Source organism: Strigops habroptila, chromosome 2 (genome assembly GCF_004027225.2).
Source record: "Strigops habroptila isolate Jane chromosome 2, bStrHab1.2.pri, whole genome shotgun sequence".
Taxonomy (NCBI): Eukaryota; Metazoa; Chordata; class Aves; order Psittaciformes; family Psittacidae; genus Strigops; species Strigops habroptila.
Window position 1 is genome coordinate 43,117,268 of NC_044278.2, and position 18,962 is coordinate 43,136,229.

At 43.6% G+C, this 18,962-nt stretch overlaps 1 protein-coding gene across 1 annotated transcript in view; it reads right to left on the reverse strand.

Moving 5' to 3' along the window:
- SMS (spermine synthase) overlaps positions 1-14,843 on the reverse strand; it is a 47,428-nt gene extending 32,585 nt beyond the window's left edge. The window contains exons 1-2 of the mRNA XM_030476008.1: positions 14,428-14,843; positions 1,738-1,858 (exon numbers count right to left, since the gene is read on the reverse strand). Coding sequence (XP_030331868.1) covers positions 1,738-1,858; positions 14,428-14,476 — 170 coding nt within the window. The 5' untranslated portion in view covers positions 14,477-14,843. The remainder of the gene's footprint in view (positions 1-1,737; positions 1,859-14,427) is intronic.
- Positions 14,844-18,962: the final 4,119 nt, after the last annotated feature.

Sequence of the window (18,962 nt, forward strand, 5' to 3'; positions counted from 1 at the left end):
TGAATAACTGGAAACAAATTAAGTGCAATAAAATTATGGTAGTTACTAACAAACAGGCCAAATAAATGTGTCCATAATTAACTAAACCTAACACTGTAAAGCAGCTTCAGGAAATAAAGCTAATGTAGTTTTGCTTACCTGTTCATCCCTGCAGATTCTGCTTATGTATCACTAATGACACTAACCACCCTTGTCATGCTGTCAGTTACTTCAATAGCTGCTTGAGAAGTTCAGATTCACAGAATCGTTAGGGTTGGAAGGAACCTCTTGTGATCATCTAGTCCAAACCCCCTACCAAAGCAGGGCCACACAAACATGTCCAGGCGGATTTTGAATGTCTCCAGAGAGGGAGACCCCACAACATCCCTGGACAGCCTGTTCCAGTGCTCTGCTACCCTCAATGTTAAAAGAAGTTCTTCCTCATGTTGAGGTTGAAACTTCTTGTGCTTTAGCTTATAGCCATTATTCCTTGTATGGGGCACCACTGTAAAAAGTCTGGTACCACCCTCTGGGCACCCACCTTAGAGATATTTATATGCATCAATAAGATCCCCTCTCAGTCTTCTCTTCTCCAGATTAAACAGACCCAGCTCCTGCAATCTCTCCTCGTAAGAGAGACGCTCCAGAACCCCGATCATCCTTGGGCCCCTCCACTGGACCCTCTCCAGTAGCTCCTTGTCTGTCTTGTACTGAGGAGCCCAGAACTGGACACAGTACTCCAGATGTGGCATCACCAGGGTCAAGCAGAAGGGGAGGATCACCTCCCTCAACCTGCTGGCCACACTCCTCCCAACGCACCCCAGGATACTACTGGCCCTCCCGGCTGCAAGGGCATGCTGCCAGCTTACAGTCAACTCATCACCTACCAATACTCACAGGTCCTTCTCAACTGAACTGCTCTCTAGTAGGTCAGCCCCCAACTCCTACTGGTGTTCGGGTTTCTTCCTCCCCAGGTGCAGTATCCTACACTTGCCCTTGTTGAACCTCATTGGTTTCTCTTTGCCTAATTCTCCAGCCTATTGAGGTCCTTCTGAATGGCAGCACAGCCTTCAAGTGTATCAGCCACTCCCCCCAGCTTCATATCATCAGCAAACTTGCAGCCCTTCACCCAGGTTATTGATAAACAAGTTGAATAAGACTAGACCTGGGGAACACCAGCTACAGGCCTCCAACTGGATTCTACTCTGCTGATCACAATCCTCTGAACTCTGCCATTCAGGCAGGTTTTGATCCACCTCACTGTCCATTCATCTAACTCACATTTCCTAAGCTTACCTACAAGGATGTTATGGGAGACTGTGTGAGTGAAGTATATAAAGTGTTTAAAAAAAGCATATTCAAAAGACAGCGGCAGAAAAGTTTTCATTATTCACATGCTGCCATTAGGCTTGGATTTAGACATACTCAACAGACAGAAGAATTCCAAATACTTTTAACTGACTTGAGCTATCCTGCATCTGGAAGGACTGGCCCCGAGATGAAGACACCAAACAATGCTACTGCATCAGTACAGCCCAGACTGATCAATTCAACTATTCTGATATACAAACTATAAGATGACACAGGCAAGATTATCAACAGTATTCTGCTCTATTTCAGTCACCTTATACACAAGCCTGGTAAAATAATAGCTTGCCCTCCTGCACCTCAGAAAGAGATCCAACACAGGGAGAAATAATTACCTGTAAGTGAGGTCAGAGGGGACAATCTATAGGAAAACAAAGAAAATCCACTCACCTGCCATTTTTTTTGATGTAGGTTGCTAAATAACCATGGTCTTCCCAGTTATGGACTGTTTCTGTCATTCCCTGCTCCTGAAAAATGGGCTGTAGAGCTTTAAGAACAGCATTGCAGTCAGCTGCATGATTAAGAGAAAAAAAAAAAAATCAGTAAGGATTTTCCATTCAAGTCAGTTCTGCTCCCTCCCCCCCCCCTTTTTTTTTGAAAATGCTGACCAGTTTTTACTTGTAGGCTGGAGTACTTTGAGTTCCATCTGAACTACAGCTTTGATGTACCTCTCCTGCCCCATCCCTAGAGATGCTCCTCAGTGCAATTTTCTTCTATATTATTTTTTTACTCCTGAGTAAAAGTGTTTATCTACAATAGATGGTATAAGAGTACTTTAAGTATGGCTACTATTGGTCACCTACTGCATCACAGTCCAGGCATGCCTTTACTCATGTAATTATTTTTTAAATCACTTAGAAACAACAATCCCAGAAAGAAAACACTGCCCTGACAAAAGACTTCAGAGTTGCCCTGTCCTACAGCTAAAAATTTTTTCAAAAGGCACTGAAAAACTAGATAGGGCAAACTACCCTATTCACTCTGCCCTACACAGAATCAAGCCAAGTGTTTTTGGGATATCGAAAGTGTAAAAGAAATGGGGCCATAATTAAAGGTTCCAGCCTCTGCAACTTTGCACTGCTCACTTTAAACTTTTATCAGCCTCTTTCTGGGGAGGATAGGAGCAGCTGCTCCAAGGCTCCAAGGCCAGTACATTCACAAAGATTTTGTGAATGTACGGGCAAATGTACACAAATTTTGTCACTTCAGACATGTGGTTCCCTCTTCTTGCTTGGCATTTGCTTTCCTTGCCACACTCCACTACCTTCTCCCTCATCTTCTACAAAACCCATGCTCATTTCCTTCCCTTACTTATGTCACAAACACATTAAACAAAAAACTCATTTTAATAATGCTTACCATACCCTCCCAAGCCAGCAAGTTACCCCAAAACCCAAACTGAACTAGTATGCGACTAACACCCTCCGACCACTTCACTTCTGCAGCTCCTGCAAGATATTTAAGTAGTAAGATGGAGAACAGACCCTGAAAAACTGAAGTGCTCATACCACATTTAGCCTATCTGCTTTCAACAGCTTCAAGGATTCCTGCTAGGTACATATTGGCAGAGACTGCAGGACAAATCATCACTGATCTTTTTCTGCTCCATAACATACTAATCCCTCAACAAGCTGCTCATCATTCAGCAGCAGATTTCTTTGCTAAGCAGCCAGGCACAAGCTTGACTGAGTTCTTCTTATTATGTGGTTAGCTTTAGGAAATTAAAAAACATTCTTTTATCGTATCTCCTTTTGGTTACACCACACAAAATTTGCCTCGGAGGGATAATTAATTCCCCAGAGTTGGAGACTCCTTTTTAAAATGTTTGAGGCATCAGTGGTTGCCTGAAGGCATCATGACATTTCAGCAATCTCAAGATCTCTCACCAAAATCCACTTGCCACCACTTCACTTCAAGCTCAGATATGCTATATCAATCACTGATAAGCAAAAAAACCAATGGTGATTAGAATAGTAGCAACATCTTTGAATCTACACCAAAATGTTAATTTAAGTAGTCCTTAATTTACTTTGTTCCTGAATAGCAAAAAAATCAACTCTGGTTACCAAGCATGAAATACTATTTTAAGGATTTGATAATTATTTGCCAGAAGGAGTGAAAAGGCCCAGAGTTTCAACTTGAGAACAGAAACAAAACCACTGTGTGCGAGATTTGAGAGATGCATATTTCTCAAGAGTTAATGCCCAGTTAAGCCAAACAATTTTGGAATCCCAGCACACTTGAGATGATTTGCAGCGGTTGCAAATATTCCACTAAAATTTTAGCAGTGAAGCAGCTATTATTTGACATTCATCTGTGAACACAAACACAGCTCAAAGTCCAGAGTTACTGCAAGCATCCAGTCTGGCCTCATGCATAATACTGGCTAGTTTCACCAGATACTCCAACACTGAGCTCAGTAATCTGCTACTGAGCCAGACTATCTCCAAAAATATTCTGGTTTAAGACCTCCTCATACCAGAAGATTGACAAACTCTTAGTAAACTATGGGAACAGATTAGCTCTCATTTGAAAATATTCACTCCATTTCTGACTTCCAAGTTTTTCTTACCCTGATTTTGAATCCTTTCCTCTAGGAACTAAGAATGTAATATAAACAAAACACTAGGACACAAAGCACTTACAGAGACTTCCACATCTGATGTATTCTTCCCTTGGTAGCTACATTTTCATTAGGGAAAGGTGAAGGAGGAGGGGAGTAGTGTCAAATTAAGTGAACTGCTTCATTAAGAATACACTGAAGAGTTAGCATACATTAGAAGCCAAAATGCAGAATATGCTAATAGTATACAGCAACTTGAGTGACTGGCATAATGTTTCAGTTCAGAGCTGTTTAAATTAATTGTTTCACTATACTATTGTTATGCAAGTCCAAAATTCTCACACATGAACAGTCAACTCCAAACCTTCAAAAACCTCACAGAAAAGGGAGATACACGAAGTGGGAGGGTGTCAGATACAAGCAATGAAGGGAACACACCTGAGAAGAGAGATTAATTTCCAGTCAGGTGAGGTCCTAGGGGCAGTTCAAGAGAGCAGCAGGAGGCTGGGCCTCCAATCCACTGCAGCAATACACCTGACTGCTCTGGCACCAAGCCCACCAGAGTCAAGTTAGGCCACTCACAGTGCCTCCCTCCACTTACTGGAAATACAGCAGCCAGGCTTATAGGTGTACAGGGGTTCCTCTCATTCATAGACTGAGACTTTCTTCCAACACCAATATTATTTTCATGATAATGATTGAGATATAACTCCAGTATTAGAATTTTCTTTCAACTGCTATAAAATAAACCCACATCTCAAGAATGAAAGCACACCCTGAAGCCCCCGCTTTCATTACTCCAAGACAAAGAGACTAGCTTTTGCCTGACATGTTAACAGATGCAAATGAAAACCAACTGGGCTTAGCAACACATACCTCCCAGGTATTAAGTTTGGAAGACTTCCATCAGACCCCCCTCACACACACACAAGTGGAATCCTTTGTTCTGTCCTTGCCAACTCCGAGACCAGAAAACATCAGGAAGCGAAAATCTATACTAACATTATTCCTTTCAATTAATTTGCACCTGTGAGAATTAACCTCATCATGTTAACTTATACACGGAAGTCAATAAATAATGCATTGCATAAGGCTTTAAAAAAAAGGGGCAGCAGGTTGAAAGTCGTTACTATTCACCCATCCATGAGAAAGCAGATCAAGTTCCCCTGCGCACTTGCTCCATTTCTTTATTTTCTATTACAGAAGGTTAAGAATAGAAGGCTGCTTTTTCCTAAGGATTTTCTACAGAATATCTCCATACTCCTACTCTGAGGACGTCCAGCTAGACAGTGAACACACGCAAATCAAGTCACATTGTGCCACAGCAGCAAGTGCATGAACTTACACATATCCATGTAATCGTCACAGTCAATATAAATCACCCAATGCATCCAACTGTTCTTTCGGAAATTATGGGTAAAACAATCATGAATCAGGAATAGCTCTCAAAGTATTCAAGATACAGAGCTACCAACAGAATTTAAACCTCATTCTTCCCCTGCACCATCATCACCTTTGTATCAGTTCAGATTGCCAAGAATACGCACAAAACACCCATGAGAAAAATCTCTGCCAGACACTACAAGTCTTTAATGCAGTATTTGCATCATTTCTGAAAGTACAGTGAGCTTTCCCCTTATAGCCAGCTAAATACTGTACATTCCCCTTGCAGTAATCACTTCTCTCTTCCAATGTCCTGCAGAAGCTAAATGCAACCCACCTCTTCCCTTCCCGCACACACTCCACAGCTACCAGCCACCTTTTCCCTAAAGGATCCAACCAACTAGGGACTGAACTCATGTTTTTCTGTATTGACCAACACCAAGCTAAAATTGCATGGTCACCAAACAAAGCATTCCTACCCTCTCTCATTCCTGCCTTTACACTCACACACCAGACTTGACAGAGTAGGACGGTGGTGTGGGAAGCATTCAAAACTAACTCAGTCATGTACCACGTCAATGTTGACATGAAAAGAAGTGCTTAAGCCAATGACGTGATCATACCCCCTGAGCAAGCCAAACCTGTAGTTCACCTGAGGTCTGATTTTTCTACTTAAAGTAAATTCTGTGTACATCCCTCTGGCACGGACAGGTCAAGTACCTGCTACAGAATGTCAGAAGTGAACTACATCCTGCTACAGCAGATGTTGGAAGTGACCTCTGGAGACTGTCTCATCCAACCCCCTGTTCAGAGCAGGGTCAACGATAGCCAGTTGTATAGGGCCACAAGCAGTCATGGTTTTGCTACCTCCACAGACTGAGACTCCACTACCTCTGTGGGCGAGCTGTTCCTGTGTTCAGCCACCCTCACAATTAAGCGTTCTCTTATGTTCAGATGAAGTCCTATGTGTTTCAATTTGTGCCCACTGCCTCTTGTCCTGTCACACAGGGCACCACTAAGGAAAGTCCAGCTCCATATTCAACTCACCAGTTGTTTGGGTTTTCTTTTTAATATATAATTTGACATGGCACTTACAATTTGACATGGTTCAGTGGTGGACTTGATAGTGTTAGGTTAATGGTTGGACTTGATATTAAGGGTCTTTTCCAACCTAAATGAATCTATATGGGTAAGATGCCCCTCAGACTTCTCTACTCCACGCTGAGCAATGCCAGCTAATCCAGCTTCAATTATGACAGGTGCTCCAGTCCTTTAGTCATGTTCATGGCCCTACACTGGGCCAACTTGAGCAGGACCAACCCTCTCTTGCACTGGACAGACACAGCACTCCAGATATGCCCCACCAGGGCCGAGTTGAAGGGAAGGATACCTAAAGCCGAAAGCAGAGCTGTCTCTAACCTCTATGTGTACAAAGGATCATTCTTCCCAGGTGCACAACTTGGCATTTTCTTTGGTTGAACTTCACTGGGCTCCTGTAGGCCAGGAGCATCTGCAGTGCAATTATCTTTCCCAGTTTTGTGTCGTCTGCAACCTTGCTGAGGATGCACTCTGTCCCAGTGCTGTGGTTATTAATGAAGATACTGAAGTGCATTGGCCACACTATCTCTCCTTGAGAACGCTGCCACTGACTGGCTTCCAGGTGAACTTGTTTGCTGATCATAACCTCCTGGGCCCAGCAGCTCCATTTCCAACCAGCCTCACTGGGGATTTCTGTAACCTGTACTGCACCACTTTGTGCACGAAGATGTTACTGGAAACAGTGTTGAAAGACCTGCTAAAGTCTAGGTACGCAGCAACTACTAATCTTCCCTCCTCCGTGAAGTCAACATCTGGTGGTCAAAAAACTATCATGTGGGTCAGGCATGATCGTCCCTTTGAAAATCCAGATTCACTACACCCAAACACTTTCAAACCAAACACAGGTTTGGATACAATTTCCAAGATTAGTAATAATGGTGACCATAGTAAATAACGTAATAATGTACTAAAGTTCACACAAAATACATACAGGCTTTCAGATGGCACTAGCACACAAATACTTTCTAAGACAGCTCATTATGGAATAAGAAATCTCTTTCCAAGTCTCCAAGGTTAACGTAAAGAGAATAGATCTACACAGCCATTTTTCCATAGTCTTTCAACAATAAAAACTCAAGTTCAGGGTACACAACCAGCAAGGCAGTAAACACTAACCAAGAATTCAAACAAAAGCAACTGCATGGACAGTGAACAGGAATGGCTGTGCTTCAACTTCTACAAGCAGCATTAAGTGCATGTGTATATAAAAACAAAGACATCACTCCCACAGATGCAGGCTCAGTAACAAAATTACCTTTTCCTACTTCCTCCTCTGAGCTCCAATAAAAAGTGAATTTTCTTTTTCAGTTCTTTCACAAAAACAGGGTAAGAATCCCTAAACACCTTTAAGGGAAAACTCTACGTAAAACCTCAAGTTTTCAGCAACTATAGGTCTATCAGATCCATCCACTTCCATAATGGGGAAAAAAATACATTAAACAAGTTATTCCTTAACCCTTCCTCCATTCAATTTCTTGTTTTAGGACAATCAGAAGTTTACTGTACATCTAAAACCGGAAGCATATACCCCATGTTTTGTGAATCTGAAGTTTTCTGTAAACTCAGCCTCAATAGTTAAGATGCAACATGCCATTACAGTTAACTTTATAAATGCCTGTCTGCTGGAATGGTGCACAACAGCTACCAGAAATCCTGCCACTCTCCAGTAACTCTGGAAGGGGGGAGTGGGGGGAGGGAACCCAACCAAAAACCCCACTCCAAAAACAAAAAAAAAAAAAAAAAAAAAAAAACCAAAAACACCCACATAAAAACAAACACCCCCCTCTCCCCCCCACAAAAAAAACAAAACCCAAAGACAAAACAAAACAATAAAACCCACACCCAGAACATTTCTAGGCTTCCAAAGTAAGTGACTGGCATTCTGTAAGTCACATTGCTGTTTACTTGTCACACAAAGGTTTAGTAAAAAGAGCTTTTAACTTTTTTCCCCCTCCTTAATTGCTACTTGACCCTGTAAGAATCTTACAGGTTTTTCCACTTCACACATATTCTCTGTTCTTTAATATAAAAGCAACATTTGGTTATCTAAAGACAGACATGTGAAGTATTTGTCACACTGTTCTGTACCACCCACAAACAGTATCTTTTACCTTTCTTACATCTAAGTCTCACCGTACACTCTTCCAGACTTACTGCTTTGTGAAGTTATATTTTACTATGGGAAGATTTAGACCTCTTCCCCACTGATTATCAGAGCTGAGCAGTAGGCAAATAGGTAAGCCAAAGACATCTGCAAACCAACATTCTCGTATGCAAGTTCAGCATACTACTTTTACACAGAGTATTCACACACTCAGAAAAATGACTTCATATGACGTGTAGCTTGAGCCTTAATATCAACAAATGTGTTTTCAATGCCTTAGCTCCACTAACTTCATTTGTCTCTCCTAGTAATGTATAAACTGAAGTCCACCAACTGGCATATAAAGACTATTCAAATTTTAAACATTATCACCTTGTGAAATACCTGTAGCTCTCCCAGCCAAAAAAACCCAAATGAACAAACAAACCAGTAAAAGACAAAACGTACTTGGTAACAGAATTTCAGCATGCCCAAATACCACCAGCTCTCCTGTGCACTTGCATCTCAAGCCACTTTCATCACCTGGTATTTGACTATCTCCTACAAGTTTATTAAGCAGCAGTGATTATTACTTGTCATATGTACTTCTCTCCTTCCAAGGATTCTGCTATTGCAAAGATACGGTCAGAGAAGTACCCAAAATAGGAAATACTGATATGTCAAAAGCAGCAAAATACTGATGTGCAGGGATTTGTTCCACAGCCTCAAACTAGACTCTTGTGGAAAACATCTCCCATGTTCTTAACCTTTCCCTTTGCAGGTGACAATTCCTTCAAGTCTGAGCAAGCAGTCATGGAGTACTTGACATCACACTGGAGAACCAGATAATTATATTCTCAGAGTTCCATTCATAAAGCATTTTAATCTTCGAAACCGGAAACCAACCAAAGCAGGGAATGAGTTCACAGCAGCCCTTGCTGCTAAAAATGGAAAGCTATCAATTCCTGTATTAACTCCTCCTGACAAGCCCCATTTGTGCTCTGACACACAGTAGGCCAGTTGTTGGTCCAGGCCTGTCAGAACTAGACTGTGGAGACCCGCAGGGCTCAGCTCAAAACAACTCAGGCAAGAACACAGGCTGAGCCCACATCACTCACAGAGGCTGCTCAGAGCACAACTAAAACAGACCCATTCTCCTGAACTGCAGCTGCAAGCTAGCTCCAAACTCACCTTTAGCCAAGGTTGGTAACAGAGTTGCAGGCTTTACTTGAGTAATACCAGAGGCATTTACTTGAGTCTTGTTTAATCTTTATGTGGTCTCCACATACATATCATAGTCAGAGTCAGCAAATTTTGATAACATACCATAAATCAATACGATAAAGAAGAGATAAGCGTATCAGCCACACGTTATCAGTGTAATCAGATGTTTCAGCACTTCAGACAATCCAATACTTGACAGAACCAGTCAAAGTGAACTACAAGGCTCAGAGATGCCATTCCATCTACAACATTCAAATACACTTCATGTGTTTTTACTAACTGCAGCCAGCTTCAGTCATAGAAACAGAATATGCCTCTTAAGAAAAACAAAGCCCTAGCATCTCTAGTACATTAGGCAACAGCCAGGCACTCAAAGTTTTATGAGTTTTTCATTTATAATCTTCAAAATTGTCAAGTATTTAATATTAGTTTAAACTTTTCTCCTTCATACACAAGATTCTGACTTACTCATGGAAAAAACTCTGCAGAGACATGAAGCTTTCAATGCCAGTCACCTCTTCCTGCTTTCTCTGGTCCACACGTGCAGGATGAACCCTGACTCAACAGCTAGACTGCTGATTACCTGTTTATTAAACCAAACCAGCACCAATTACAGATTGTCCTCACCACAGCAGGATACAGCTCACCACACACTAGCAGCCGAACTCGTGTAGAGCGTTTACAGGTAGAAATTCAGGTAGAGGCTTCAGAGACAGTAGAGAGGAAAAGCCAATACAGCATACCTCCCTCATCATTTAGTTCTCCTAAATACTCCTGTTTCTGGGAGACTGTCTCTTTGGAAAGGCTTTTTTTTTTTTAAACTAGTCCTTAAAGTAAGGCAACTCGACTACACGGCTCCAAAGGGATGCAGAACAAAAAGCCTTGTCAACAATTTCCCCCTCCAAAGTTTAGATCAGCACAGCCAAGAACAAGCACATAAAACTGTAGTCCTGCTCTATGAAGAGCATAAAGATGTCCAATCAAAAGACAAGAATGAAAATATTAGCTTAACTGCATGCGATTCAAATGTTTAACAATTTGATAGCCTAGGTAAAAACTTCAATATGGAAAGAACATTTAGCAGAGCAACCTGGAACACCTTATAATCAAGATTCTTTCAGAACATAACATGGGTAATTTGCATCTTTGCACCAGACTGTTTTACCTTACAGCACCTTGCCAGCTTGAAGCTAGATAAAAAGTCCAAGATATAGGATTGCCAGTAGAGTTAATGGCACTTTCTTATACTGTAATGGATGCTTCAGCCAAGACATTTTATTATTTTTAATTAACTTGTAAAGCAGTTAGTACTTGAAAAAGACTCCAAAAGAAAGGTTTTGTAAATCTAGTTTGTCTCCAACAAGGGCAGTTATGCAGCAAAACACTAACCATAGTTTTTGCAAGTCAAATCCATGCAGTGTCAGAATTGAGAACGGATCACGCAGACAGGAACAAAACCACTGACAGAGGACCTAAAGAGGTTCAGCCCACAAAAGGACATTCCCTCTTCTATCTCCTATGTTTTATATATCTATAAAAACATTCATTTGTAGAAACACAGATATGTGTACACACAGATCCACTTACCCTTTTTCTCAAAAAACCCAAGCATTGCCTTAATTGCCCTACAGCCCTGGCATTCTCACTACATGTTAATTCACACAAGAGTTTAGTAAGAACTTACTTCAGTAACTGTGTCTGCTCAGGTAATCAATACTTTCTCCTCCACCATCTCACTCATCTGAGCCCCAGCCCCAAAATGTTGTCAGCACAACAGTCTGTGCAGCTATACTACGAACTGTGCTGCTATTGAAGGGATTTGGCACACGCCAAGTAAGTCAGCCAGCGGGAATGACCTACCAGAACCTACACCATTCTGCAACACAAGCAGCTGCTAGCTAATAGCTGCACAAGTATTAACATGTGACAAAATCCCATCTTCCTAATGCAGAGCTGTGTCCTTCAGGTCCTCTCACTGACATCCAAAGACAGCCTCCCTCCTTTACTCTGAGAACCTCAAAAGACTGCGGATGAAGACAAGCTACACACAACAACAGAACTCAAAGAAACAAACAGATCCCAAGAAACCATTAACATCTCAGAAGCACTATCCCATCTTTTATGGTCATGTTCAATCTTGATGCTGGACAGTAACAGTGAAGTCTTTCTTCCCTTCAAGATTAGGAGACTATTAAATAGCTACAGTGTTAAACATGAACGCTGAGAGCTATAATCAAATTATTTCATCAACCATTTGTAACAACTTTCATATAAGCAGATGCTTAAAGAAAAAGACATCATAATCATATACAGTTATTGCAAGATGCATTGCACCGAAACACAAACTACTGAACAAACTTGCTTTCATAGACTAAAGTCTTAACCTTCCTACAAGCTGGCAAGTTTAACAACTGTATTAATGCCTACCAAAACTACATATTTTTCAAAAACTGAGGACACAGGTAATGCTTTGAGGAATAGGGAACGTGCATTTACCAAGAAGTTAACAAATTCCACATTCTCCAGAACACAAAGATGTGAACAGTTTCAGCTGAGACGAGGATAACATGTTATCTCTACAGGAACCAGGGGGTCCAAAAGCACATCTCATTTTACTCACTGCCATTTTATGGCATCAGGACCACTCAGAAGTTTTACTGTCCATGTAACTTACAGTAAAAACCTCAACTAGTCGATGATCCACAATTCAGGATTAAACTTCAACTCCTCTAACACAAACTACAAATGTAAATTCACCATTTTCCCCTCTACAGAGAATTCTTTATATTCTTTGGGTCATAAGCACTACACAAAAGACAAAATTCCACATGGAAAGTATAAGCCAACTTCAGAGCTGCCATGGGTGGAAGAAACTTCACATTTCACTAGAGATGTCTAATGTGCTAAAACAAACATAAGAAGGGTAAAAGGCTTTTTCCCTCCTTTGATCTACACAGCAAGACTTCTACAGTTGGTCCATCTCCCCACCCTCATTTAGGCACATGCACCTTGACTAGAGAAAGATCTAAACATTTCAAAAGTAAAGGGAAATGAAATAGAAAACCTACCTGAATGCAATACAATACTTAAGATCATTGCCACAGTCTCTATTTAATTGACACGGGGTTTATATCACAGAGCAGCTAACGTAACTGCAGCTTATTTTCAATATACCTACTCTCTTTTCCATCAATCCTGACTCTTCTGCAGAAGCCAGTTACTGATGTAATCCTTGAACCCATGATAATTCAGGGAACTAAATGAGCAAAGAGATGACTGCAGCAGCTGGATGGTTTCTATGAAAATTGCTTTTAGACTGGTTTAGCTTCCAAATTCTGCTCATGCTAGATCAGCCACAGATAAAGTACAAGGAAAAAGGCAGGACTATCTTGTTTGCCATCAGGTCACCACTTCACTGGCCATCACGGGAAAAAAAAAAAATAAAAAATCTCACTGTAAAAATGGAAACCGGAAGTCTTTCACCATGAAACACAGTAGAATATACTAAAGCATGCTGCCTGGTAACAATTCCACTAATACCCTGCCCCTCTCTGTTCCTAGCTCTCCAAAAAGCAAACGCAGCAAGGCCAGAAAGGGCACAGCACTCAGCAAAGCCCCTGGGGTCAGGAACCTCTCTCTCAAATCAAACCATAGACAGATTTTATCCGTGGATGGGATGAACCACCTCCCTCTCTAAAATAAAGGGAAATAAAGAGAAAGGGGGACGATACATAAGGTCAGACCCCCGGCGGCACTCGGGCCCCGGAAAGGGCCTACCCCAGCTAAGACCAGGCCCGGCTGGCGGCCTTGCTCGGCACACACCGACCGCTTTGGCGCTCATAGCGGCTCCTCTCCCCAACCCCCCCCTTAAATCTTTTCACCCATCTAGGCCGTCGAGAAACGTGGTTCCTTCTGTTTCTGGCTCGAACATGCCCCCTACAGATAACTACGGAGTAAAGCTCTGAAATAGCCGATGGCTCATCCAAAGCCGAGTCTCATCGCTGATCACTTCCTTCACGCTTCTGCGACGAGGTTAGAGGAACACCCGAGTGACAGACACTCTTGCGCTGCACCCGCACCTCCCTCTGCGGGAGGCACCGGCCCGTTTCAGTTCCCCGTCCTGAAGGGCGCTGCCAGGGCTACACTAACCTGAGCGCCGAGCCAAGGCGGGCTGCCTTCGCGGGGACCCCCGGCAGGGCCACTCGGAAATGGCCAGGCCCTCCCTTTCCCCGGGCCCTCAGCGCAGCACCTCCACCCGCCCGCTCCCCCTGCCTCCGCCGGGGAAAGCCCGCCCTGACGACCGGCCGGGCGCCGCCACTGTGATCAGCTGGGGCGGAGGCACCTGCACGGCCTCCACTCCCCTATCCCTGCACCGCCGCCTGGCCCCAGGCCGGCCTGCCCCCAACGCACGGGCTGCGGCACGGCGGACTCGGGGCAGGAGGCCGCAACCGGCGGCCCGCCTGCCCAGAGCGGGTGTGACGGCCACGGGGAGGCGGGGGGGGACCTGCCCGCCGGCAGAGGAGAACACTGTGAGGGGACACGTGGAGCCCACGGCTGGGCAGTGGCGCCAGAGAGGCCATGGGGAGGGGGCGCCCGCGCGGGGCCTGGCGGACGGGCAGGCGCGCCGCTTCCTCGGCGGTGGCGAGGGGAGGTGGGACACACCGCCGAGAGGTCGGGGGGTGGAAGAGACATGCGCCCCCTCCCCCGCTCTCCCCTCCGCGGCGGTTACCTGTGGCGCCGAGCAGGAAGTCCAGGGTGCTGTGCCGCGCTGCTGCCATAGTGAGGTACAGCCCTGTGCCATGCCTGGAGGAGGCGGCGGCGGCAGCGCGGGCAGTGCGGCGGGCGAGCCTATATGCGCGCGGGGGCTGCAGCGGCGCCGCACGGGGGTGGGCGCGCGCCGCGCGGGGCGGGGACCCGGCCGGCGGGGCGGGGCAATGGCGGCGGGGGCGGGAGGGCAGCGGCCGTTGGCGGCAACGAGGTGCAGCGGGAGGGATGGGAAGCGGGGAGGGAGCCGTGGCGGGGGGTGTCTCTTGGGGTGTTTGGTGCCGCTGTTCGGTGCCGGTCTGGCGCGCTGGGCTCGGGAGTGCCGCCGCTGTGGTACCTCAGTTCCCCCCTGCGATGGATGCGGCGGTCAGTACCCGCGCCGCCAACTCCCGCCTCAGGCCCCCGGCATGGGGCTGATCTGTACGTCCGGAAAGCACCCTGCAGAGCCCAAATGTTCTTAGTTAGGAGCCAGCTCGCACCCCCGGTCCCCGGGTGAAATCCCGCCCCAGCGCTGAGGGCACGGGTCGGCCTCTCGCACCAATGGTGGCCTCGGCCCAGGGGCTGCGGAGCGGCTGCAGAGCTGCTCCTCGTCACCCGCTGCCCTGGCTGGGCAGGGAGGCTGCTCTCTCCCGCGGCTGCAGAGGGACCGGAGAATCTTCAAAGCCTTTTGTTTGAAGTAATTTTTTGCTTGTGTAAAGGATAACTTAAAGTAGCGTGCAGAAGCCACGACTGACTTAAGCTACGTGTAGTTACAAACCCAGAAAAACACCATCTAGAAGTAGTTAATGATAGGACTGATGTTTAACTTTGTCGGTTGCTGCAAGTTTCGCCAGCTCTTGTTTAATTACTTGCAGGATTGAGATCACATTTGCACAATACTATGGCATAAGTGATTTCATGTGATTCCACAATTAAGAGATTTACAAGTAACCGTTGTACAATCTAACGTGCTACCATGATTATTTCTGTAGGTTGCAATAGTGTTTCTCAGTGCAAGCTTACAGTACTTGTTTTGAGCAGTACAGTTTTATGTGTGCATCCTGAGCAAACCAAAAACATTCACTGGAGGTGCACATCAAAAGCAGCACAAACGTCTGCAGGTCTGTAATAACTACATTTTCGTCAGCTGGTGTTCATTTGACACAGCTGATCCATGAGAAGCTCTTTTTTTTTAATGATTAATTACCTAAAACACAGGGCTTTGCAGATTCCCATGAACATCTTTGATCTGATCCTGGGTGTTGCAGGGGGTTGCATGATCCTCTTTGGGTGGATTTGGTATAATTTTCCTTTTTCTTAGTGCCATGTTTTGGGGGGAAGGGGGGGGGTGTTTAACCGAAATCAGTGCTTCCTTGCTGCTGTCTCTGATCTTTGCTGGTTTTTTTCAGACATGCAGCTGCCACAAGACAGCCCAGAAAATCCCTGTACTTTATGGTCTCTTACATCTCTCACCTTTGCTTGTGGTGGCTGCAGTTGTTTCAGTTACCTCATTATATAAAGCAGTTTACTGGATTGTTTTTTGCCATCTTAAACTTCAATGGCAGCGAGGAACTAACCAATGACTTTTGTTCAGTTCAGGCTATTACATTATCTTTCCATTGTGGAATAGTTGGAAGAAGGTAATAGTGATGTTGTCACCTAAGTACCTTCTAATGTATTTGTTCATACGTGCCAGATGCCTAAATTATGCCCTTATATACGCATGAGAAGCTTTTCTGGGTTTACAGGGAAAAAAAAGAACACCAATTTGTCACGCACATCTTTTCATGGCATTAATTTTGCTATTTAAGGCTGACCATTCTGAACTGGCACTTGAAGAGGGGTGGAGCATCATCTTTTTAATTAAATTTGCTGTAGGAAAAAAAGAGAACGGTTGTCTTACCATGTCCTTTTTTATATGGTTGGGGATTTTATGGATTAGAAGTGGACTTCAACTGAAGAGCTGAAAATGCCAATGAATTGTTTCAGAGAACAGTGTGAAATATTTCTTAAACTTTGACTTAAGGGATAGTAGTTAACCATAAATGGCTTTCCCAGCTGTTCATTAGGTTAGGTGGAGCTGGGAAGGCTGGCAAAACACCACAAACATAGTCTAAAAAGGAATATGGGTGGAAGAGGTTGATCTCAGAAATATTGGTAGAGCTGTAGGAAAACTTTCAACAAGGAAGAAGTCTGCAATAACAACATGAAGGAGTGAAAGGGGACAGTAAATTCCACATGGTCTTACGGAACAGCATAATAACAAAGCCCGCAAAATTTAAGCCTCCATGTGAAAGATTCATCGCTGAGGAAGGAACTAATAGACTTTCTCTTCCGCTTCTTTGGCACGACTACCCTGTGCACGCTACTTAACTAGGTCATGCCTGGGATATTTTTGGGAATCTTCCTGTTAGAAAATTACACTGAAGGGAATTTAAAGAAGAGCAATTAAAATAATTAAAGAGATGGAGGGATTAATTTACGAGATGAGATCAAAAGATCTGGAATATTAAAACATGTTTCACAAATGCTGTGGAGTTTGGATGACATCATATTGTTAAGATTAGCGCAGGCTATATGGAAAGAGTTTATTAGCGTAAGATTACATGCATATTTTGAAACCAGTAGAGACTGCAACAGTGGGTGCAACAGGGAAAAAAAGGTTGAGACACCAATGTTTGCAGAGTTGTGGAAAGTTCTGTGCTGAAAAGTGAGGGCAGAGGCCCTACCCTCTGCAGGTAGATTGGACAGATTAGATGAAAGAGACAGGCTGGCGGGAACAATCTTGCACTGGAAAATAGTTGGGACAAAGGCCTTGCGTGGTGTGCAGTAACTCACAGTAGATGTGCGTTTCAGCGATTCAGCCTGCATCACCTCTCTTCTCCATATAGGACCACTGTGGGCTGAAGTACTAAGTGTTTCAAGTCTCAAGGTTTTTTAAACAGAGTGTAATAGCACTTTTAACTGTAGCCTACCTGTTCATCTTCCCTGGCTACATCCGCCTGTGTTCATTGGTCTGGAAATACTTCACCTACAGCTGTCACAATACAAAGTTCACCTCAGGAATTGAAATTAAAACCAATGTTTTTTTTCACGGACAGCTAAGAAGTAGCCTTTACAAAAAGATTTTTTCCTCATGTTTGTGACCTGTTCAGAAATTCATTAACTTCAGGTCTTTCTGGGGCCTACTTGGGGTGCACTAGGATTGCTTGACTTTAGCAGACTTTTTTTCCTCCTGAATGGCTGAACAAGTTTCTGAAGTGATGACACATTTGAGACAGGAGTTCACAAAGGTTGTGTCAGCACTTGTTTAGGAATACCTGTATATCTCATGGCTTTGTCACTCATGAATAATGTGGTCATTCACAACGTTAATTAAAACCTTGAAATCATACATACCTGTGTGAAATAAATACACACACACACACAGGTTCTTTACCCACACCTGATTCTATATTCAGAGTATTGTCAAACATAATCAATGTGTACTAAGCGGAGGCATTTATACAGTACTATTAAATAAGCAGCATAACATGTGCAAACATGTAGCCCCATGCTGAAGTGACTGCTAGAAGATAGTACCGAAATGGGAAAAGCAGGGGCTGCAGACAAAAGAGGGCTAGAGTATGGTGCAAAAAAGTACCTGGAGGAAATTATTTGAAGAATGTGGTACCACAATTATGACCAAAGATGAAGTTCACCACTTTGCAAAACAGTGTTATCTATTTTATAATACAGATTAATGTTTTCTAGAGGTGAACATCTGTTTAATACAGCTAAGAAAAACTGGAACTCAGTATTCTAATGAATTTACTTCTTTCGTTCTTATTTCTACTTTTATGTCTGAGCATGTTACTGTTTACTAAAACAAATACAATTTATCTCCCTCTTCTTGGATGCTCACAATCAAATATGTAGGCTTGCTGGGGCATTGCTCTGGAAAATTAAAAACAAAACAACAGATAGCAAACTGTCTCTTTCAAATTAAATTTAGACAGTGTGGTGCCTACATCTTACTGGAAACCATGACAAAAATCTCGAACTTTAAAAACAAGCCTATTGCGTTGAACAAGGAAGCACATTCAAGTACATTGCAAGACGACTAAAGAGTTTTCCTTTTTTGTTTTCTTTTTTTTTTGAAGTTCTGCGAAAAGGGACCCTGGAGAGTCGAATTATATCATAGGATGCAAGACTTCTCACAGAACAGTGAACAATTTCAGGAAGTTTTAGCAAACTCAGATAAGAGTTAATTGCTTAAATAAGTGCAAATGTAAAGTATAGCAGCTATTATAGTCTCTGCTTTTTGGGAGCCCTCTGCTGGCTTTCAGCCAGAGTGCTGCGTTTGAACCTTTACGGTGGGATTTCCTTTGATCCAAGTAGACTTCAGCCTGTCCCTTTTTGGCAGAGGTTATTTACCACAGAAGTGAGACCTCAGGTCCAGTGGCCCCAGGATCCTGGTCAGCCTGCATATCTTGTTTGGTGACAACCCTCGTGTTAGCACACTCACTGATCAGGTTTGAA